The following is a 23,179-nucleotide window of genomic DNA, read 5'->3' on the forward strand; positions in this document are numbered from 1 at the left end:
GGTACTCTTGTACATTGCTGGTGGGACTGCAAATTGGTGCGGCCAATTTGGAAAGCAGTATGGAGATTCCTGGAAAAGCTGGGAATGGAACCACCATTTGACCAAGCTATTGCCTTTCTCGGACTATTTCCTGAAGACCTTAAAAGGGATACTGCCACATTGATGTTCATAGCAGCACAATTCACAATTGCTAGACTGTGGAACCAACCCAGATGCCCTTCAATAGATGAATGGATAAAAAAAATGTGGCATTTATACACCATGGAGTATTATGCAGCACTAACAAATGACAAAATCATGGAATTTGCAGGGAAATGGATGGCACTAGAGCAGATTATGCTTAGTGAAACTAGCCAATCCCTAAAAAACAAATACCAAATGTCTTCTTTGATATAATGAGAGCAACTAAGAACAGAGCAGGGAGGAAGAGCAGGAAGAAAAGATTAACATTAAACAGAGACATGAGGTGGGAGGGAAAGGGAGAGAAAAGGGAAATTGCACGGTAATGGAGGGAGACCCTCATTGTTATACAAAATTACATATAAGAGGTTGTGAGGGGAATGGGAAAATAAACAAGGAGAGAAATGAATTACAGTAGATGGGGTAGAGAGAGAAGATGGGAGGGGAGGGGAGGGGGGATAGTAGAGGATAGGAAAGGTAGCAGAATACAACAGTTACTAATAGGGCATTATGTAAAAATGTGTAACCAATGTGATTCTGCAATATGTATTTGGGGTAAAATTGGGAGTTCATAACCAACTTGAATCTAATGTATGAAATATGATACGTCAAGACCTTTGTAATGTTTTGAACAACCAATAAAAAAAATTAAAAAAAAAAAAAAGATTTAGCTCTTGGTGCTACTCAAAGGCTAAATCCATTAACTCAGTAGGTTTGCAAAATGGTGATACAATTTAGATAAGTCAAAAGAACCTCATAATGACTAGAGATCTTTTCCTGAAGATGTCAGCCTATTGTTTTGAAACAACAAAAATGCTAACACATGAGTAGGTATCATTAAGAAGGAAAATGAAATATAATGCACAGCATGGCTCATAGCATTCTATAATAATACACTATACCATTTAATAGTTTTGTTATTTTATTTTTTTGCAATGCTAAGGATGAAAATCAGGGTCTCACACATGCCAGACAAGCATTCGACCACTGAGTTACACTGCCAACACGGATGAAACCAGCTGCAATTTACTGGATACCTAACATATATGAGGCACTGAGCTAAACATTTTATGTCTCTCATTTAATCTCACATCTCAGATATGGGTATTATTTTTCTAATTTTATGGGTAAGGAAGCTGAGACTTGAGAAGTACATGACTCTGATCCTAAGTTTAGGTCTGAATCCAACTCTGACTCTAGAGCCCTGCTCTTTCTACATAACACACAGCGGCTGACGACATCCAAATCTAACACATTATAGTGTATCCCCAGGAACACATGAATGCCACATGGTTTTGTTACTCTGGGAAAAAGACCTCCTTGGCATAGGGAACACAAAGGGCAAGCATGCAGTTCTGCTCCACATGACTTGAAGAAAGGCCTTGAAACAAACCTGATGATAAGCACCAATAAGTAATGATAGAGTTCTGCTCTTCTACAGAGAATGCAGAAGCCAAAAGAGCATCTTCCTTCTGCCCCTAAGAAGAAACCAGATAAACTACAGCATCATAACTTTTGTGGAAGCTATCAGAAAGCTGGAATTTGGGGGGAATTACAAGCTTTTAAGCTAGGAACCAGCACCTCTCTAAGGAAGAGACAGCAGGAATACTAGTTCTGCAGGGAGCTGGGCCTCCAGAAAAACACCTGAAGCCAATGATGCAGGACTATGCACCCACCCCTACCACCACCTCCACTGGTGTCCGCAGAAAAGACAGAGAAGACAGGAATGCATTCCTGCGCACTCACTACAGCCAAGAAAGAGGAATGACCAAGTCCCACCTGGATTCTTCTCCCAATGGAGAAGACTAAGCCTTTAGGAAACAGACGGTAACCCTGTCTTCCAGGGCACAGAGACCACTGTGGCTGAAGGAAGAGAGGTCTCCTACGATAGCAGAAAGATGGGAAATGTTCTCCTATAGCAGAACTATCAAAGGTATAAGGCAAACTGGGTGTACTGGTGCACACCGTAATCCCAGCTACATGGGAGGCTGAGGCAGAAGGATCACAATTTCAAGATCAGTATGGGCAACATAGGGAGATCCTATCTCAAAAAATTAAGAGTTGGAGATGGTAAGGCACCCACTGTGTTCAATTCCCAGGATCAAAAGAAAGAAAAAAACCATAAAATTAGAGCTTGGGTGCACCGGAAGGAGGGGCTGAACAGTAACCTCCTGAGACACAGACTCCTGGGCTTGCCTGTGCCTAGATTGAGCCAATACAGTAGAGATCTCACTGTTCCCCACTCCCACCAGATTACCAAGCCAACCAACAAACAATGGCACTCTCTACAGTGAACCTTCAACAAAATTTAATACTTGCAATTCTTTTTATTTATCTATCTACTTATTTGTTTACTTTGTCATGCTGGGGATTGAGCACAGGGCCTCATGCTTGCCAGTCAAGCACTCTACCACTCAGCCACATTCCCATACCCAAACCTGAGAGCCTTTAAAAGACATCTTTAAAAAAGTATCACAAGCCAGCATGGTGGTACACTCCTGTAATTCTAGCTACTCAGGAAGCTAAGGCAGGAGGATTCCAAGCCAGCTTCAGCAACTTAACAAGACTATCTCAAAAATAGAGGAGCTGGGGTTGTAGCTCAGTGATAGAGCGCTTGCTTCACACACGAGAGGCACTGGGTTCAATCCTCAGCAACACATAAAAATAAATAAACAAAATAAAGGTATTGTGTCCAACTAAAAATATATATATATATAAAAAAGAATAAAATTAAAAAAATAAAAAATAGATGTAGCTCAGTGATAGGGCATGCCTTGGTTCAATCCCCAGTACAAACAAGCAAACCACCACCAAAAACTGAAACAAAATGTTTGAAATATGTAGATCACAAGGGCTTTCATACAGAAAATACAGAGAACTCTTTGCAGCTCAACAGAAGACTGAAAAGTCAAGAGAAAATGGGCAAAGTTTTATAAGCTTCTTCACCAAAGAACAGATATGAATGTCATTAAGCACATAAAAAAGATGATTAACATCTTTAAGTCATCAGCAAAACACAGATTAAATCTATAATGACAACCCTTTAGCATGGCAAATTAAGTGACTGACAATACAAGTGTTGGTGAAGCAACTGGAGGTCTCATTTCCTGTTGATGGAGATATAAAATGCTGCAACCACTTTTGAAGAAAATCTGGCAATTTCTTAGAAAGTTAAAATAAACCTACCATAGGATCCAAAACTCTACCACAGACACTTTCTTGAAAGAAAATAACTATACCCAAATATTTTTAATATCTTTATGTCTGATGGCCCAAGACTGAAATATCCTGAATGTTATATAACGGTGAATGGACAATTTTTGGTATTTCCACAATGGAATCTACTGAGCAATAAAAATAAATAAACCACTGATGCATGTAATAGAATGCCCAAATCTCAAAATCATCATGCTGAGCAAAAGCCAGACAAGATCATGTACTGGGCCTGGGTGCAACTCAGTGGTAGAGTGTATGCTTAACCTGTACAAGGTCCCGGGTTCAATCCCCAGCATCCAAAATTAAAAGAACATATTGTATGATAAAGCCATTCATATAAAACTGTAGAAAATGAAAACAAAGACAAAGTAGGTGAGTAGTTGCCCTGGGACAGGGGTGAAGGAATACACTGCCAATGCACAAAGACCCCTGGGACTAGTAGTAGTCACAAAATCATTACCTTGACCTAGCAATGATTTCACAAGTGCCCACATACATTAAAATCGTAGAAGAACACTTAAAATATGTTGTTTTACTGTAGATAAATTAAAACTTAAACATTTAAAAAAAATTTTGGCTTATATGAAAACGCAAAAAGTTTTACATAAGCTCAATCCCCCACAGAATCAGACCACAAGACAGAGAGAAAACATAAGTAATTCCTATCACAAAAGGTTGATTTCATTAACATCCCAGTGATCATTAAGACCAACAAATCAAGAGCAAGAAAAAAAAGTAACAAAAACAAATGACTCCTTAATACTTAAAAAGACATTCATACATAAGAGAAATGCAAACTAGAAACACTTTCACCCACTGAACTGCTGTATACTGTTTTTATAAAGCATAAACGCTACTGTTGGTAAAGGTGTGGGAATATGAATATTAATAAGTGACCAACACCACAGGATGGCAGCCAAAATAATGAATGCAAACACCCTTTCTGTCCCGTTGTTTGTGACTAAAACATTCAGGGTCACTCCAGGAGAACTGGGCTGCAGGAAATAACCACACAAGAGAGAGAAATACCTTTATCTTTGGGGGTGCTGTGACAGCTCCTCTGACCTTAAGGGTCTACAGAAAGAGACAGAGCAGCGACCCCTTTTATTGAGGAGAAGCCATTCAAATGAGGCAAGGGATCAGGGGGCTGAGACAGCAGACCCCTTCAGGAGGTCTGCTGTCAGCGGGCTGATTGACATCTAGGAAGGCCACACCCAAGGGCAGAGTAAGAGAAGGGGACACACAAGGGGCATTTCTATGGAACATTCTATCCTAAACAGGGCAAGGGGTTATATCACAAAGGACCAGATGAGCACACCTCGACCCATGGGGCTGCAGGAAGGCACGCCTACACATGAAGACATTTGGTTGCATTATTTCTACCCTCAAGATTGGGGCTACCATCTTCGGCTACTTAAAAGCAGCCAGATCACCGGGTGACCAACAGTGCCTCAAACCAATTAGGAGAGGAAAAACGCTGGTCACATGACGTGACAGCCTCCCACACCTTTCTAATGGAACAATTCACCATCACGAATTTATCCTACAGATCAATTAGCACATGTACAAATTATCTGAGTACAAGTTTATTCACCTACATCAGCATTATTTGTTATGGCCACAAAACTTGGGGGAAAAAAATGAATGACCAACAGTGGAATGTTTTCCAAATAAATTAAGATAAATCTGACAAGATACACTCTGAGAAAGAATTACTTTTATACTAATACAGACAGATCTCCAAGCTGTGCTCACTCAAAAAATGGAACATGTGGAATAGTGCAAACACCAAATATCACTGAGTTCAAAAGCAGGAGCTGTGGGGGGCAACTCAGTGGTAGAGCCTATCCCTAGAACATAAAGTCTCGGTTCCATCCCTAGACTCCTCCCATCCAAAGAACAGGTCATCTGTGGGGGAAAGAATATGGAAATACATAAAATATGCCTCAAGAAGGTTGCACAAGAAACTTACAACTTAGGGAAAAGGTACAGGAAGGAAACTTTTCATAGTACACACTTTCATGTTTTGTGCGTCTGAATCATCCACTTCATTACCTATTTAATTAAAAAACAAACAAACAAAACCCCAAAAAACAAAACACAAAACCCCGGGAAAAAGGGAGACTGATGGCAATCACAGGATGCAAATTCCAATTTTCTGGCACATCCCACCCAAACTTCTCAGTACTGCTATAACATAATCTGGTCAGAACTTCTGTTTCTGTTGAAATTTAGGTTTCTGAGTTTCAGCCTCACACAGAAATAAGTGTTTATATACCTCAAAAAGAAGGGCTGCACTACACCAAGTCTCCCATTCCCAAAAGCATCTGCACAATACCCCAAGTTGAGGACCTACACATTCGGTCACCTCAACAAACATTGTGGAAGTCAGTCAATACTTATCAAGTACTAACCACACACCTGGCACTACAATGGTTATGGGGAAAGACCAGCAAAGACTCTGCTCTACCAAACAACTGCAAATTACCAAAAAAGCCACCAACATGTTCAAAAGGATTGAAACGCTTCTACCTTAGTGCATCTTAAAGACACCTCTGCAACTGAAATATAGCATTTGAAGTACCATCAAGAAAAAAACACCCAACAGAGAGAATAATATAAACCCTGCATAAAGCTGAAAGGGAATGAGAAATAAACCTTCCATGTGGAAAGAGGGAACAAGACTTGTATGTTACTCTTAACACCTAGAAAAAGGGGGGCATCCCTTTTTGAACCCCAAGCATCACCACCTGTATGGTCCCCAAACCCTCAGGGAACTTCAAGTGGCCACAGGCTGGTCATTTTTAAGATGATCAGCAAAACTAACTACAGAATTCCAATCTGACCAGCCATAGCAAGTATACACACTCCTGATTTTTAGATGTACCTTGCTCAGACACTGATACACACCTAAGAACAGAAGAAATGTGGTATGTATGATTGATGGCAAAGAATTTGGAAGAGAATGAAGATGTTTTGTGCCCAAACACTATAAACATTCTTGAAATTCTCATGGCACATTTTCAATAAATTATTTTCCATACTTTCTTGTAACTACAATTTAAATTAATATTTAAATACAAACATCTGACAAATTTATATGCTATCACACACAAGGAAATAGTCAAGCACACTAAATGATCAAATACAAAAATCTATGAAAATGCTAAGTAATGACCTCATTTTTTAACAAAAACAGAAGACAGGTTAAGACAACTCCTTTCTTTTAATTAAACTTACTTTATTGCTGCCAACTTTTTGGATAGAGTTCCTTCTGCTGGAATCTGTTAAGAGAAAAAAAAGTATTACAGAAAATTCAATATTTGAAATATTACTTCAATAATTTCCTTTCAATTGAAGCCAATATCTGTCATGTTGTGATCAGAAGCATTTTAGGGAAATGATCACATCAGAAACAACAGTCCTGATGGTTCGTGAGAGGGATGTCCTGGGCTCAGGACAGAAATCCCTACAGATGCAGCACACACCAGGCTGAACAGGCCAGGTCTGTCAGACGGCCTAGATGAAGTCAGCACACTGAGTTTGCCAACCGCCCAGTGACTCCAAGGGGTAGAAACGCCAGTAATGAAGGCATGAGAAGAAAAGGAAAATCATTTTATAGAGTGAGTGGGAAAAGAGCAATGCTTATAGATTAATATCTTGTTTATCTTATATCATTTTAAACATGTCTAACTAAATTGGTAAGTAATGTAAAAGGATTTGTTACCTCATCCGTATCTCTAAGTGTTTATGTATTCTAATTGGAAAAACATTCAGTGCTTTCTTAAATTGGGCAATATTCAGGATCACTTTATTTGCAGTCCTATTCAACCTATTTATTTAGCAGAACTGGGGACTGAACCCATGGGGGCACTATCATTGAGGCACTTCCCCAGTCCTTTTTATTTTGAGACAGGATCTCATAAGTTGTCCAGGCTAGACTCAAACTTGCAATTCTCCTGCCTCAGCCTCCTGAGTTGCTGGGATTTCAGGTGTGAGCGACTGTGCACAGGTTAGTCATATACAGTTTTTAAGAGTGAATGAATCAGGCAGATAATACGTTTTGGAAGAGGTGGAATTTCAAGTTAAAACATTTATAAATGTCAGGTCAGTAATGTGCCAAACACGGCTTGGGTACTAAAAAGGCCAAGGTGAAAATACACCAAGCCTGCAAGCTCACAATCCATGAATGGTGAATCTCTCTAGGCAGTTGTTAAAAATCTCCAGAACACTTTTCCCTCCCTTTACTTACCTAGTAAGTTTATACAGCAAAACTAAGAAATTTGAACTATTTCTTCTTTTCTCAGTTTGTCTTACTCAAATTGCTAATGTAATCAAACTCTCAGTGTAGACAGAAAAATAGTACAAGACATGGGGCATACACCTGTCACTGAAGATAATAAATAAATGCAACACCAAGCAATAAAGCACATTAAGAATTTACAGGAAGAGGGCTAGAGTTGTGGCTCAGTGGTAGAGCGCTCGCCTGGCATGCGTGAGGCAATAGGTTCGATCCTCAGCATCAATGAAAAAAATAAAATAAATGTACTATGACTATCTACAACTAAAAAAGTATGTATTAAAAAAAAGAATTTACAGGAAGAAACACCACTTAATGGTATAATGTATCAGAAAAGGCTTGAAGAAATGCCAGTTTTACCTGCATACCGAAAAATATGGTAAAATGGTACTTTGAGGAGAATTGCAGGCCAAAGCAAGTAAAATGAGTCAAATGACAAAATCTGTATGTGGAGGAACATGCTACCAGGCTAAGCACTAAACACACATTTCAATGGCCATGAAAAGAACAGAGCTTCTACATACTTCAATACATATTCAATGTCATCAGGTGCTGGTGACCCAATGACAAGCAAGTTAAACTGCACTTGTAATCACGGCTTACATCTGACAGGGCAGGCAAACAATGGTATCAAATAGTTTCTAAACAATGCACAAAGTTCCAAGCTTCAGGATGGAGCCAAAGAGAACCCAGGGTGAGAGAAGAGACCGAGCAGGCTCCGCAGTGGTGAGGAGCAATACCAGGACTCAGGGTATGTGTGTGTTTATAGAATGTTAACAAGTGGCACAGAAAAAGTGGCAAGAGTTGCAGAAAACTGCTGGTAGCTGACAGTTATGTGGAGACAAAATATAGGAAAACCAAAGGAAGAAACTCTAAAAGGGTTTTACAACTACTCTCTCTCTTTTTTTTTTTTTTTGGTACTGGGGATTGAATCGGGGTGCACTTTACCATTGAGATATATCACCAGTCCTTTTTTTATTTTGAGACAGGGTCTTGCTAAGTTTCTTATGGCTTCTCTACATTGTTGAGGCTGTCCTCAAACATGTGATCCTCCTGCCTCAGCTTCCTGAGTCACTGGGATTATGGCATGCACCATTGTGCCAGGCCCTTTACTACTAATCTAACAAGAGGTGATGAGAATGTAGCTAGGGCAGGGGGTACAAAAAGAATGACTCCAGCTGAAAAACTAGGCTGGGTGAGACAAAGAGTGAAAGGCAACTCCAAAGCCTGCAGCCAGGTGTAACCGAGGAACAGAGAAAATCAGCACACAGCATAGGTCAGAGTGGGGTACCGGTGGAGGTAAGCACAGGTACACTGCAGCTGGGGAGATGGCAAGACACACAGTCAGCAGACTAGGCAAGGCTCTAGTGTAGGGAAATGGGACTCAGAAAGGCAGATAAAACACAAATGGCAAACACACTGACTGACAGATTATGGTGACTACCAAACTCTCGAGAAATGTCTCCTTGTACAGCAGTGGACAGCCCTGCCTCCTGAAACATTTGGCAATATTTAGAGATATTTTTGGTTGTCACAACTGGGGTGGGGAGGGTTGCCCATCTAGTGGGTGAGGGTCAGAGATGTTACTAAATATCCTATAGTGCACAGGGCTGCCCTCAACAACAAAGAATGACTCAGCCTGAAACGCCAGTGTATGAAGGCCAAGAAACCCTATTTTAGAGAATCACTTAAGAACAATTAGAAACATGAAAAAACATTGCCTACACTCTTTTACATTATGTATATTAATAAATAGTGTTCACGGGGCTGGGGTTTTGGCTCAGTGGTAGAGCACTCCCCTAGCACAGGTAAGGAACTGGGTTCAATCCTCAGCACCACGTAAAGATAAATAAATAAATAAAGGCATTGTATCAATCTACAACTAAAAAACAATTTTTTAAAATAAAAAATAATAGTGTTCAAGAATATATACTACCATAAGTTAACTATCCAGAAAGAAAAACATGAATGGGAAAAATCAAACAACATGAATTATGCTTATTTCATGCTCCAGGGAATGCGGCCATGACTGGTCCTGAGTATGCAACTGGTGAAATCAGGCATCCCTAATGTCAATCCAGTTTTAACATTAATTAATTAAAAGACACATCATCTACACCTGCTTAACCTCATGCTAACCTCCCACACTGAATGCCTCTTACAGGGTTGCCCAATTCCAGAAACACTATTCAGTATCAACAATTCTGCTTAATGTATTGACACAACAAAGTGATTCACCCACCCTCAAACATACACAAGAACATCACTTTACTTATTACATGAGCTTATTAAATTATGTAACCAGTTTGACATTCAGAAACAGACACTGAGAGCCATCTTCTCCTGTGCTAGATTTACACCTACTGACTCCAAAATCTAAAGCTCTTCCACCATCATTATTACCAAAAAGTCAGTTTAATTCACATGAAAAATTTTACAATGACTGAAATTTTAAGAGGGGGAGAACTTACTAGAGAACGAAACCGCACAGATTCTATTTGTCCATACTCCCTAAAAAATGACTTCAGTTTCTAAAATTAAAAAACAAAAACAAAAACAAATTAGTCCATTTTCAGAACATCAAGTAGGTGTCACAAAAAGTAATGCCATCAAATTGTCTGACAGTCTTTTCTTAAAAAACGTCATTTTATTTATTTATTTTTATGTGGTGTGGAGGATCGAACCCAGGGCCTTGCACGTGCTAGGCGAGCGTTCTACTGCTGAGCCACAACCCCAGCCACTGTCTGAAAGTCTAAAGCCAGTTTTCATTTTAAGAATAACCGAGAAAAAACAGAAGAGTACTGTTCAGTCAGAAGGAAAAGTTTTACTGAAACTTATAGTAAAACAAAACACAATTTCAGTTCCTATCAGTGCCTATGAGTTGCACAATACTTTTGTTTCAATCTTTTAGTCTTTTATCCATGTTAGTTGAGGGTAGACTGGGATTTTCACATATTCTCTGATTTTTTTCACATTGGTTTAAAACAAAATGAATTTTAAGGAAGCTTATGTCACACTAAGAAATGCTTCAGTTATGTCTAATTGAGACAACCAGCTTGAACAAACTCCTAGAAAGCAAATTTTAAACATTATTCCTATTACTGGATGTGAAGAACACATAGGTTTTATAGGTTGGGCAGTTTTATAAATAGGGCAATAATTTCTATAACTCATTCTGTTTAAAAAAAAAAAACTTACAAATGATAATTTGCTCAAACCAACATATGCCACACTCCCTTCCCTTAAGCCCCTTAACCTAACAGGAAGATAAATAAAACTATGTTACTGAGCAAAATGTGTGATGGCCTAGTAAAAAAAATCACAAATCAAATGCTAGGAGACAAAAGCATTAGGGAGAAAGGAAAAAACCAAGACATCTTTTGTATTGTTTTAAAGAAGTAGAATTTATATGGTCTTCAAAACACCAGCAGCTTTTTGATGCGAGAATTGTCAATACAGTGACTACTACATGAAAACAGTGCCAGGTGCAGGGGTGCACACTTGAAATCCCAGGCTCAGGAGGCTGAGGCAGCAGGATCCCAGCCTCAGCAAAAGCAAGGCACTAAGCAACTCAGCGAGACCCTGTATCTAAACAAAATACAAAACAGGGCTGGGGATGTGGTGCAGTGGCCAAGTGCCCCTGAGCTCGATCATAGGTCCCCCTGCCACCCCCCCCCCCCAAAAAAAAATAGTAACATAAGGGCATGTTTTAGATTTAGTGAACCTGACATAATTCAAGAAACTTAGAATGTACTCATTCTTTCACAACAGCAAATGTTTATAGAGCCCCTACTATGCTCAAGGTACCTTCTCATGTGTGAGAGACAGAGCAGTGAAGGAGACAGACGAATACCCCTGCACGTAGTTTTCATCCCAATGGCATATAACAGAGATGAGGCCGGAAGAAAAAAGCTTTTGATTTGCAAAAGCCTGAATTTGGACAATGACTATAGAAATAAAAAAGTGGGGCAAACATTGGAACCAATGTGTAGTAGAATGATAAATGTAGTCCTTGATAATAAAGTTATATCAATGACTTATCAAATTATGTGCTTACTCATAGTAAGAGAGTAAAGTTATTAATTTCTTTAAATATTTACAAAACCACAAACTCACCTTCTTATTACATGTGAGAGGCAAGTTCCCAACAAATATAGTCCTCTCATTCTTTAATCTTTCTTCTTCTTGATTGATCTCAATTTTCTTTCTTTGACTTACATTGTAGCTGTGTCTATCAGTTACTTTAATACTAGACTGGGAATTTTTCCCTTTCTGCCCTTGTTTCTGATGAATTTCTTCTTCTAAATCAGCACTTGCTAGAGCACTTTCCCTAATTTTAAGGCAAAAACATAGAATGAGAAGTTATGGAAGTAAGCATTTGACCAAGTACAATTCTACCCTCCTTATTAGAAACATTTCCCGGGACTTGTGGTTTTTCTAAATGTAAATCTACTACAAATAAATATATCAAAAGACTTAAAGTAGCATAACTAAAAAGAAACTAAGAGACTTAGAAAATGAATTCTATTACTCAGGAGTTAGAAAAAGTTAAGCACAAATTTTAAACACAAGCTAAAACCAGCCAAGCAATAGCAGCAGTAACAAAAGTTCATCTAAACAAAAGTCAGTTTATTTAAAGTTCTTGGAGATTTAGTTTACACTTCATCAAAGCCTAATTTCAGTCTCTGCTCTACAACTTGGACAATGCAGCATTCCCCAGGAATCTAAAAAGGTTTATATGGCCACCAAGCACTCACTTTGTAAAAAGAATTTGGTCAATAGAAAAAACTGGATCGCCAAACTTACAAAAGCTCCGTAATAGTTAAAAGGCTGCTTATCAAAAGTAAATTGGTGCACATAAAGACATAAGGTCTGACATGGATCCAAAGAGAGAACGAGACAGGGATCTTAAGAAGTGAGAGGAAAGAATGGGAAGTGGGAATCATTTTAAAAAGATTCACCCATGAGCAAATACTTGCTGTGTTCCGACTATGTTCTAGGCTCTGAGGACATGAAGAAACTATCAACCTTTCAATAGCAAAGTCAAGACAGGCCAAATTCAAAACAGAAAAAACATCAGCTAAAATACATGGTATAGGAACTTAAAAGAAATAAGAGAAACAAGATTTCTAAGAGGAGGAAAGCAGTATCTGGCACTCAGTCCTCAAGAAACATGGGCTACAAGTACTTCTCCACCAGACCAAATCTCCACTACAGAGAGGGTCCACATCCAGATTTACCCACCATGGTATGTAATGTCACATCCAGATCTGCTCACCATGGTATGCCATGTATACAGTAAGATGGAAAGGAACTACGATGACATGGTAAACTAAGGTCCAGGTCAAGAAGAAATATCCATGTTATGCAAAAGCACTTAAATTTCTATTCTACAGAAGACGGGGAGCTACCAAAGATCGAAAATATCAAAATGATCAATCTGAGCAACAGCCAGAAAGACAAGAAGAGGTCAAGGATGGAGAAGACAGTCGAGTAAGGAGATGACTATAACAGTGTGTATCTAAGAAGAAAACAGATTAACCAGAGCAGGGATGGAGGTGTAAAGGAGAAAACAAATTAAAGAGGTAACTAAAAGAGCACTGATCAAGTATGGTGATGCACACCTATAATCCCAGTTACTTGGGAGGCTGAGGCAGAAGCATCACTTGAGCCCAGGAATACAGGCCAGCCTAGGGATAAGGTGAGACCCTGTCTATTAAAAACAAAACAATAAAGTACAAGCATCTGGCAACTAATGGCTCATGCAGGGAAATGGAAGAGCACAGGATGATTCCTAAAACACTGGCTTAGTCAACTTACAAAGTGAGTGGAACCATCATGCCCATAAACAGATTTGATGAGGAGGATCATCTCCATTTAAAGCACATGGCACAGATGTCAGTAGGCAAAAGTTAAACAAGTCTAGAGATCAGGAGAGGGTGCACAAAACAAACAAACAAACAATGCCCACAATGAACAGTGAAAAAAAATTAAAGTTCTGAGAAGATGACCAGGAACAAGAACTTTAAGGAAAAGCAACATTTTAAAGAGACAAAATGAACCCACATTAACAGTGAAAAGGAAAAGACAAGCAAGAAGAGAATTAGAAGAAACTGCTCTCAGAGAAACCAACAGCTTCACTGATGAAAGCAGCCATGTAAAATGTGACGGAGAGGACAAGGGCTGCACTACCCATTATATATGACTAGTAAGTCAAGATGCATCACCAAGCACTGTTATATTGTTTGGACAAAAACAAAAACACCACCAGACTGCAAGTCTGTGGAAAAGTTCATAAATCATGAAAAGGAGCCAGGCATGGTGTCACACTCCTCCAATCCCAATGACTTGGGAGGCTGAGGTAAAAGGATGGCCAAGTTCAGGGCCAGCTCCAGCAACTTAGGAAGGCCCTGAGCAACTTAATAAGGCCCTGTCTCAAAAAAAAGGGGCAGAGGATGTGATTCAGTGGTAAAGTATCCCTAGGTTCAATTCTCAGTACAATAATAATAAAAAAAAAAAAAGTCACAAAATGGGGAAGAGTCCAACAACAAACTACTTTTTCCCAAAAGTACAAATATGAAGGAAAAGACAGTGGGAACAGTAGCAAACACACAACAATCGAGAATGGGGGTTTTTGGTTATTGGATTTCTTTTTTCAAGAAGAGAACCTTGAGCATGTTAAATGGTTAAAAGTTCAAACACAGTGTGGTATGCTGTGGCTCAGTGGTAGAGCGCTTGCCCTGCAAGAGAGGCCCTGGTTTCTATCCTCGGCACCACATAAAAAATAAATAAATAAAAATAAAGATATTATGTCCATCTACAACTAAAAAAATATATTAAAGAAGTTCAAAGACAAAGGAAAAGAAAAGGAGAGGATCTGATGGCAAAATCTCTAAGGAGGCAGAACAGGTATGTGATAGACGCAGCACAGGTGGCAGAAATAATTTTTAACAATCCTCAGTACAGCCAAAAAAAACTAATAGAAAAAATTTCCTCCCTAGGAAAACCAAACTGACCTTTTATAAACACTCTGAAATAATTAATGATAAAACATAATCCATAAGTTCGATTCCATATGGGGAGGACACTCTGAATACGGCAAAGGTGAAACAGGTCTGTCCTAATGACTGCCAACAGTGGGTCCCTTATTCTTTGCAACTTCGTATAAGATTTTTACAAAAAATAGGACGAAATATGAAACGAGAAAACAACTAGGATGCATACTGCGGGCGTGTGAAGTTTCATTTCTTACCATACGATTCTTTAACGTCGCCTAAGAGAACTGTACCAACCTGTCGGCCAACCTGGCCTCCGTCTCGGACAGTTTCTTCCTCGCTTTCGTCTTTTTTGCAGGTTCCTGCAAAAGTGGCCTGCGACCCTGGGGTGGGCTCTCCTCCCGCGGCTCGCGCCCCCGCTTCCGCGAGGCTTCCTGTGGGGAGCGTGACGTCAGGCCGCGCCGAGCACCAGGGCGCTCAGGGGCCTTCGGGGACGCCGCGCGGGCTCACCTGTGGCGCGGGGACGTACACCGGGAGGGCCCGCGGCGCGGAGGCGCTGAAGAGGGCGGTCAGCGTCGTGTCGCTGCCTCGCGGAGCGCGCACGCCACGTAACAGGCTGTCGGCGACCTGTCCCACCAGGTAGTCCCCGGCCGCGCTCCCTCCGCCGTCGTCCACGCGCGCCCTGCGAACGGACCCCGATAGTCAGTCGCGCCCCGGCGAACGCGCGCCTCTCGCCCACCGCGCTGCCCACCACTCACGTGCGCCCCGCGCTTTTCTTTTTCTGAAGCTTGTTCTTCCCTTCTGAGGCCATTCCTCGTGCAAGACTTCCGTAACTGCCTCAGCGACAAACGCACCGCTCCGACCCCCCTTCCGCCCGTGACCACGCCCCTTCCGACCTCGGACACGCCCCTACGCTCCCGGCGGGTTCCTGGCGCCCGCAGGGTTGCCCGCGGCGGGGCGGGGTCGTGAGTTCGGCTGTCGTTCTCGAGGTTGTCGGAGCAATCTGGTGTGGGAGTGAAGGAGGTGGTTCAGTGCTTGAGGCCTGAAGTATGAGTAGGGTCCAGCTAGGCCGGGAGTGGGCGAAGAGCAAGCCATGGGTAGTTGAGGAGGGCGGGGAGGCCCGGCGGGCGTGAAGGCTGCGGAGGGGAAGTGCGCCTCGCGGTCGGGGATGCGGCGCGACGGGCGCACAGCGCTTTGAGCTCTTTTCCACGTTCCTCAGACTTGACATCTTAAAATGAGGCCGCAGCTCAAGCGTTCGCACCTAGAGCTGCTGAGATCCTCGTGCGGCCCGCGATTCTGCCTAGAGACACTGGTTCCTCCAAGCCCATCTCGGGGTCCCCTTCCAAACCCTCGCGTCCTAGCCAGCTTCTCCTGCCCTCCTCTGTCCGTCTTTTGCTAGTTATTCGCACTGCCTACTTAAAGGCGTGAAGTAAGGATTTACGTCCTATTCATCCGTATGTCGTATCTGTTCACTGTACCTGGTGAATATTTGCTAAATTGACCTTTATGTAATAAGATGGTATCGAATTCAGTAGTTTGGGTTATAGAATAGGATTTGACTTGCAATCTTTTTGAAACAGCCTTGCTTTTGAAATTCGTTTAACATAAGTTGACTGGAAATACATGTGATCTTTTTTTGCCCTGTCTGATAACTATGAAGAACTCACCCTGCTTGACCCTGGTTTTGATTACTGTGCTTCCTATTTGGGTTTCCGGTAATGTTGGTATCCTGATTATTTAAAATATAAAACGATCCACGTAGGCAGGTGGTGCACCTTGCATGCGTCCTACATCAGATCTATTGAAAAACTCTCTTCAGTTTCCTTTTCCCATTCCTTCTCCACGGTCGGTCCCTAATGTTCCAAGAATTGTCTCTACCTAAAACACTGTAGTCTCATCCTATCTGGCCCTGGGGACTTCCAGCCTCCACACTAGCCTATGTCTGATTGCCAGGTAAATCGCCCTTTTGGGGTCATTTACTGTCTGCAGATACCACAACTTTCACTGATACTTTGCCATTGTACACTGGTTCTCCCAGACCAAGCAGTTCACTTAAAATTGCACTTGATTTTATGCCTTACCATAATTGCAAAACTAAGCCATGAAACTATACCATTGAAAGACTATCTTATGAGTGCATAACCCCTCACCTGATGTTAGTCCCAAATCCCTAGATGACAGGTTAAAACTAGAAGAAAAGGACTCAAAAATGAAAGACCAGGCATATGCCCGTAATTCCAGGAAGAGGCAGAGGCAGGAGGATTGCAAGTTCAAGTGCTTCAGCAATTTAGGCCCTACGCAATTTATGGAGAACCTGTCTTAAAAAGGTCTGGGATTGTGCTGGGGATGTGGCTCAAGCGGTAGCGTGCTCCCCTGGCATGCGTGCGGCCCGGGTTCGATCCTCAGCACCACATACAAACATATTGTGTCCCCTGAACACTAAAAAATAAATATTAAAAAAAAAACTCATTCTCTTTAAAAAAAAAAAAAAGGTTTGGGATTGGGGCTGGGGCTGGAATATAGCTCAGGTGGTAGACTGCTTCACATGTACAAGGCTCTGGGAAAAATAAGGTCTGGGATTTAGCTCAGTGGCAAAGTGTCCCTGGATTAAATAAACCCTTGGTCCATGAGTACCACCCATCCCTGAAGAAAAAAAAAAAAAACAGGAAAGTAGTGTGCAAGAGACTGTTATTGGAAATAATATAAAGATTATCCTTATTGCCATTGAGAACTGTTTTTTAACCATTAAAATATCACTAACCCCTCCCTAAGGGGTTTGACCAGGTGCAATGACATATGTCTGAAATCCCAGCAACTTAACAAGGACCTAAGTAACTTAGACCCTGTCTCAAAATTAGAAATGGCTGGGATGTACTTCAGTTCCCAGGCTTCAATCCCTGGTTCCAAAAGAGAAAAAAATGTTAGGGGTTTCATAGATTCTGCTCCATTTTATCAGAAAATTGCCTAAAGTTACTTCAGTAAGAAACCAACCTTTTGGAAAACAATATAACATCTCAGTTTTATAATATATTGTAAGCTAACCTAATAAATGTACTTTAGGGAATCCTTGGTAGACTTGGGTCAAATTCTACTCTTAATCCCTTTAGAGAGGTTGGTTAAAAAAAAGGGGGGGGGGGGCATAAGCATGATTACCAACAAAATTGGTAATCATTACTCTCTGGAGCACTGTCTGTAACATGTTAGGGTTTTGTGATGAGGTAAGATTGAAAACAATAGGATAAAGGAAATTATTTAGCCAAGTATCTTTCTACAAGCCTTCTCACCTTTTAAATAGTCAACACCGATTCCTTACAAAGAGTATGCTCTATAGAGCATTACCAAGTGTATTTGAGAATACATTTCTAGGGGACAATATTTAGGAACTCATTTTGGGAAGCAGGTTTGACATATTTTAAAACTTCTCCCTTAAAACTAATTTCTATAAAGGATCTTCCCAAAGATGCTTTAATGCATATTTGAGATTTTTGTGTCCAAGTTAATCTTCATTGTCTTAAGAACTTTTTCTTTTGTTGGAAAATCCACTAAATGGGAACAAAAAGCTAAATGTTGATTGTAGAAGATTTGGAGCACTGCAGTGGTTCTCAACCCAGGTGCACATTAAAATCACTGGAGTTCAAAGCCAGACTCAACAACTTAGTAAGGCCCTAAGTAACTAGGCAAGACCCAATCTCAAAAAGGGCTGGGAAGTGACTCTGATAAAGGGCCCCTAGGTTCAATACCTTGTAAAAACAACAACAACAACAAAAACCTTATAGACCTATCCCTTCCCTTCATTCCTGTCTTACTCCACATGACCATCCTGCGATCTTTCCCATGTGAATCTGCATGGAATAAATAAATACCCTGTTCTCCTTCTTCCAGGACCTAAAGAGTATAATAAATTGTTAAAAAAAAAAAAAAAAATCAACACTCAGGTACTGTGCCAGACCAATTAAACAGAACTCTCTGAGGTGGGGTTTTAGTATTATTTTAGTAATGCCTATTTGATTCCAGTTTGCAACAAGAGTAAGGCAGACTTAAGATCTAATTAAATTAAAAAAAAAAAAAAAAAACTACCGGTAATGGTTTTTGTGTTAATGAAAACAATTTTTAATTTTTTTCTTTTTCTTCTTTGGAGAATGAAGTCATAAGAAAAATACAGATTCAAGTAAAACAGTATATGTAATTCAAAAAGGCCTAAAACAATCCCTTTTCTGATTTAAGATGTCACAGGAGAAGACATGTCTCTGAAGAAGGGTTTGAGGAGTTTCCATAGAAAAGGGAAACTTGACCAGTGCTATTCTTGGCATGTGTGACAAAAAAATAATTTCAGCAAGTGCCAGTCAGAGGCAGAGACAGGTTTATTTAGGAAAGTAGATATTCATTCAAAGGAGATTGGGGCAGTCTCAAGAGAGATACCTTGGGGTAAAGCAAGGATTGTGCATTCAAGGGAGAATATAGGCCATTTCCAGACAGAGAGGCAGCAACCTGTTGGTGCAGCATCCATACTAGGGGCTAGATCTAAGGTGGACCCAGGTAGACTTACCTAATTTTGCCCAAGTATTTCCTGCACTTGCAAACTACCCTCTGTACACAGGCACAAGTGAGGGCATGTTGCTCGGGAGCTGCATTTCACAGGTGCTGCATTTTGGTGGCTTACAGGCACTTCCTTTAGAACTATCTCTTCCTTTATTCCCAAATTCCTATCTATCATCTCAAATGGACTTTTTTAAAATTTTGGTGCTAGGGATTGTACTCTGTGTCACGCGTGCTAAGCACACATTCCACCACTGAGCTACACCTCCAGCCCTGGTGAATGGACTTGTAATTTTTAAAGATGGAATATTCCCATTTTTATATGTCAGTTAACCACTTGTGCTAATATATATACTGAGGTATATGTTCTAGTAGTTCATTACATATAGTAATGAACTACAATTACTTATCTTTTAGAAACAAGATCAAGGATTCACAAACTATGGCATTTTATTTCAGAGCCTTTGCTTACATTTGTACAATATATTACATAATTCTTCATTGTTTGCAGATCCTAATATATACTTTATAGCTTTTATTCTATAAGCTTTTTCTTCAACATTTTGCTGTCAACAAATCTTTACAGTCCTGTACAAATCTGAGTAACTTGAAACCATTTTCAACAAAATTAGTTACTATAAGCACACACTACAAGACTGAAAATGCTTTTCTTAGAAAAGTTGAATGTAAAGGATTAAGGATTCTGACACGTTAGCATCTACAACAAAACGCTTTGAAATTCTCACGTCGTATTGCCAGAAAACAAACAAAACATGCCAGCCCCATTCAAAAAAAGTACACAGAACTACAATTAAAACAGTAAAACAGTCTGTACAGCAAAGTACTGTGTATTAACAGTGCCAGGTATTAAATAGCTTCAATGAACACATCCTCAATATACAAATGTCTTACAAAGGTGAAGAATTAAATACAAGTGCCAAACAGAACAGAGATTGGAATCATACAACATAAAGTCAATACAGGTGAAAACAATTTTGCGTTCATTTTGGATTTTATACAAGGCATTTAATTTTAAAGGCCTATCACCCCAATTAGCTATTTATACTTAAAATAACAACCATCTTTCTCAAGACAGTTCATACAAACCTTGAACCATACTAACACAGTTTGTTCCTGAAGTCCTTTGTTGTAGCTCATAATAAAATAAGCAATACAAATGAATTATCTGTATTTAAGGGAAAAGAAACATTTACAAGAAAACACAAAAATATAACTGTTATAATTCATTATGAATAAATATACACTTTGAACTGGCTAAGTACAATCTTTATACATTGTTTAAGATTTAATACAGTTTATTAGCCATTTTTTTTCACACAATGTATTATATCAAAATTAAAAAAAAATACTGATTTATAGAAAAATGGCAAAGTACAGTAGTTCCATTCCAATTTGAAGGGGCATGAAAAGCCACTGCAAGACCTTTTAGCCAAATTCAAACCTGTAAACATGTTCAGTCTTTTTTAAGGAGAATCTTCAATATTTGGTTACCAGGACTGATGTCTAATATCCTGTTAACTGCAGGTTTTGAATTTATTACATGTGCTTGACTTATACAATTAAAGCCACCCAAAGGTGACTTGCTTTAAAAAACAATTAGCTTGTACAAATGAAAATAGGTTCATATTTTTCATAAATAAATGGAAAAATATCAAATGTTCCAGCTTTAACAAAATACGAGGGAATACATATACAGTAAGTTATCTTACATGTTCTGGCCCACCCCTTAACTATGCTTACTGTATTGTCTCTACAGGCAGTGAAAAGCCTTCATTTGCCACAGTGGAAGGCCTTCAAGTTACCAGACACGCAATTCCCAGACAAGTTGGAAACAATTATTGCTTGAGGAAAAGCAGTTCATTGTACTTTTTCTTCATAAAAAAGTGCACTTAAGTGCCAAGTCAGCTTGTCAAGAAACAATTTTTAAATACAAAATAGTGCTTGTCTGATTTTTTTTTTTTTTTTTTTTTTTGTGCCACTGTGCAGTATAAAAAAAGACGTGGCCCTCAATAGCCATTAAGTGCAAAGTGCTTTAGCAAGTCCTGCTGTCACCTGCACTCAACTGACATTCCATTTTGTGATGCGCTGGACATTGATGGTTCAGCCAACGTTAACATTACAGCAGCTGTTATGGAACTGGATGAAGGGGAAGAAGAGGAAGAGGACGTAGCAGCACCTAAGGAAAAGGGAGACCAACAACTTAGTAAATTATGTCTAACAACAGGAAAAAACACTAATCCTCTGAACTAAATTCTGTTGTACTCTTCAAAACTGTTAGCTTAAAAGATAAATCAGTTCTCACGACCACCACTATAATAAGGAAGAAGTCAGTGTGTCTCCAGAATCCAGACAGTGCCCAAATACAGAGGTAATGAAAGAGGACAGATCTGCATGACTCAAGGGGATGGAGGGAGGGCCAGAGGGGTACTAGGTGCCTGCCTGGTCTATAAGACATGGAAACAAAATACAGGAAACACTTTCTGCAATAAATGCCTCAAAGAGCTTTGAATCCAATGGGAAAAGTCTGTATTATACTCCCAAAATCTTTTCTTCCCTCTTAAAGCCTCCATTCTTTCTGCATTTAGAGTTTTCTCATAAATTTATACAGTGCTAAGAATGGGAGGGTAAGTTGCTGGGGGGAGGTCCAAGTTCAACAATTGCATTCTTCACTTGTTTTACAAGGCAAATAAATAACAAAGTTATTTTCCTCAGAGAAGTTCACTCATTGTTATAAATTAGTGTTGAAAAGGAAGATTTTTTAAAAAAGAATAATATGCCCAGGTTAAAAGAAAATATATACATATATTTAGCACAGGGAAAGAAGTTGGAAAACCAAATCTTCCTCTCAAACAAGACCCTCCTAATCCCTGAAATTCTACACCCCACTTTTACAAGCTACTTCATATTCTTTAAAAACTGAAGAAAGGCTGGAAAGTTACTGTTCCAAGGCTGTGGGTGTATAGTATGTTTTGGTCCTGGGGACTGAACCCAAAGGGGCTCATCAGCCTCATCCCCTGCCATTTCAATTTTTTTTTTACTTTACTTTTTATTTTGAGCTCTGTCTCCCTAAATTGCTTAGGTCCTTACTGAGTTGCTAAGGCTGGCTTTGAATTTGCAATCTTCCTGCCTCAGTCTCCTAAGTAGCTGCGATTACAGATGTGCACCACGGTGCCCAGCCCAAGGCCTAATTTTTAAAAGAAAATTGCTTTGGAACATCGTGTTCCAATTTGTGTACACATCATCTGTGGGAGATTTCAAACCTCCAACTGCAGAGCTGAGTAGATTTAGAGGGATTTTGTAGCCTTCATAACCTAAAATATTTACTGTGGTCTGTACAGAAAACATCTATAACCTTTGTTCTAGAGAAATTTGACCTCTAGAATTTTGAGAAATGATACACAAATTTAAAATCTGGAGATATAACTTTTGAAGACAAGTGGAAACTTTATAGTATCTGACTTTTTGAAAAACTACATTTTAGGAGATTATTCCACATTGGTATATACAGCTCTTTTTCCTTTTCAAAGTAGTAATCAACTGTATCTATGTATCACAACATTTAAATTCTAGTCTTTTGCTGTTACCAAAAAATGTAATGAATATTTTGGGCATCATAAAATTTTAAATCTATTTTCATCAATTTGATGAAATGTTTTAACAATTTTCATCTGCTGTTTTAAATATTAGTATAATAAATTTTGTGGCTACATATTTGACCTAGAGATCTGTACTTAGAACTGGAATTATCAAGTTATTCAGATATATCTGACAAAACGTTTACAAGCTAACTATGTAAAAGCTTTCAGCAATGCATAAATATGTGAATCTCACTATTTTTTCCCCTAGTATTGATTTTAGATATATATAGGGTTTGGGGGTATCTCCCCCTCCCCCCAGCAAAGAGTGATACCTTAACTTGATTTGCATTTTA

At 39.6% G+C, this 23,179-nt stretch overlaps 2 protein-coding genes across 6 annotated transcripts in view; both read right to left on the reverse strand.

Moving 5' to 3' along the window:
• Rbm34 (RNA binding motif protein 34) overlaps window positions 1–15,601 on the reverse strand; it is a 24,940-nt gene extending 9,339 nt beyond the window's left edge. The window contains exons 1-6 of one of the 3 annotated variants that reach the window (XM_015504339.2): window positions 15,450–15,601; window positions 15,202–15,373; window positions 14,989–15,125; window positions 11,813–12,026; window positions 10,168–10,227; window positions 6,637–6,680 (exon numbers count right to left, since the gene is read on the reverse strand). In XM_015504339.2, the coding sequence (XP_015359825.1) occupies window positions 6,637–6,680; window positions 10,168–10,227; window positions 11,813–12,026; window positions 14,989–15,125; window positions 15,202–15,373; window positions 15,450–15,502 (680 nt within the window). In that variant the 5' untranslated portion in view covers window positions 15,503–15,601. Of the gene's footprint in view, window positions 1–6,636; window positions 6,684–10,167; window positions 10,228–11,812; window positions 12,027–14,988; window positions 15,126–15,201; window positions 15,374–15,449 lie in introns of all 3 variants that reach the window. The other 2 variants (XM_015504338.2, XM_048800383.1) reach the window with 2 other exon arrangements.
• Window positions 15,602–19,659: 4,058 nt separating this feature from the next.
• The window catches only part of Arid4b (AT-rich interaction domain 4B), a 123,122-nt gene continuing 119,602 nt past the window's right edge, over window positions 19,660–23,179 (reverse strand). For all 3 annotated transcript variants that reach the window (XM_048800386.1, XM_048800385.1, XM_048800384.1), the window contains one exon: window positions 19,660–21,424. In XM_048800386.1, the coding sequence (XP_048656343.1) occupies window positions 21,297–21,424 (128 nt within the window). In that variant the 3' untranslated portion in view covers window positions 19,660–21,296. The remainder of the gene's footprint in view (window positions 21,425–23,179) is intronic.

This window comes from Marmota marmota, unplaced genomic scaffold, assembly GCF_001458135.2.
Source record: "Marmota marmota marmota unplaced genomic scaffold, marMar, whole genome shotgun sequence".
In the NCBI taxonomy this organism is placed as follows: Eukaryota; Metazoa; Chordata; class Mammalia; order Rodentia; family Sciuridae; genus Marmota; species Marmota marmota.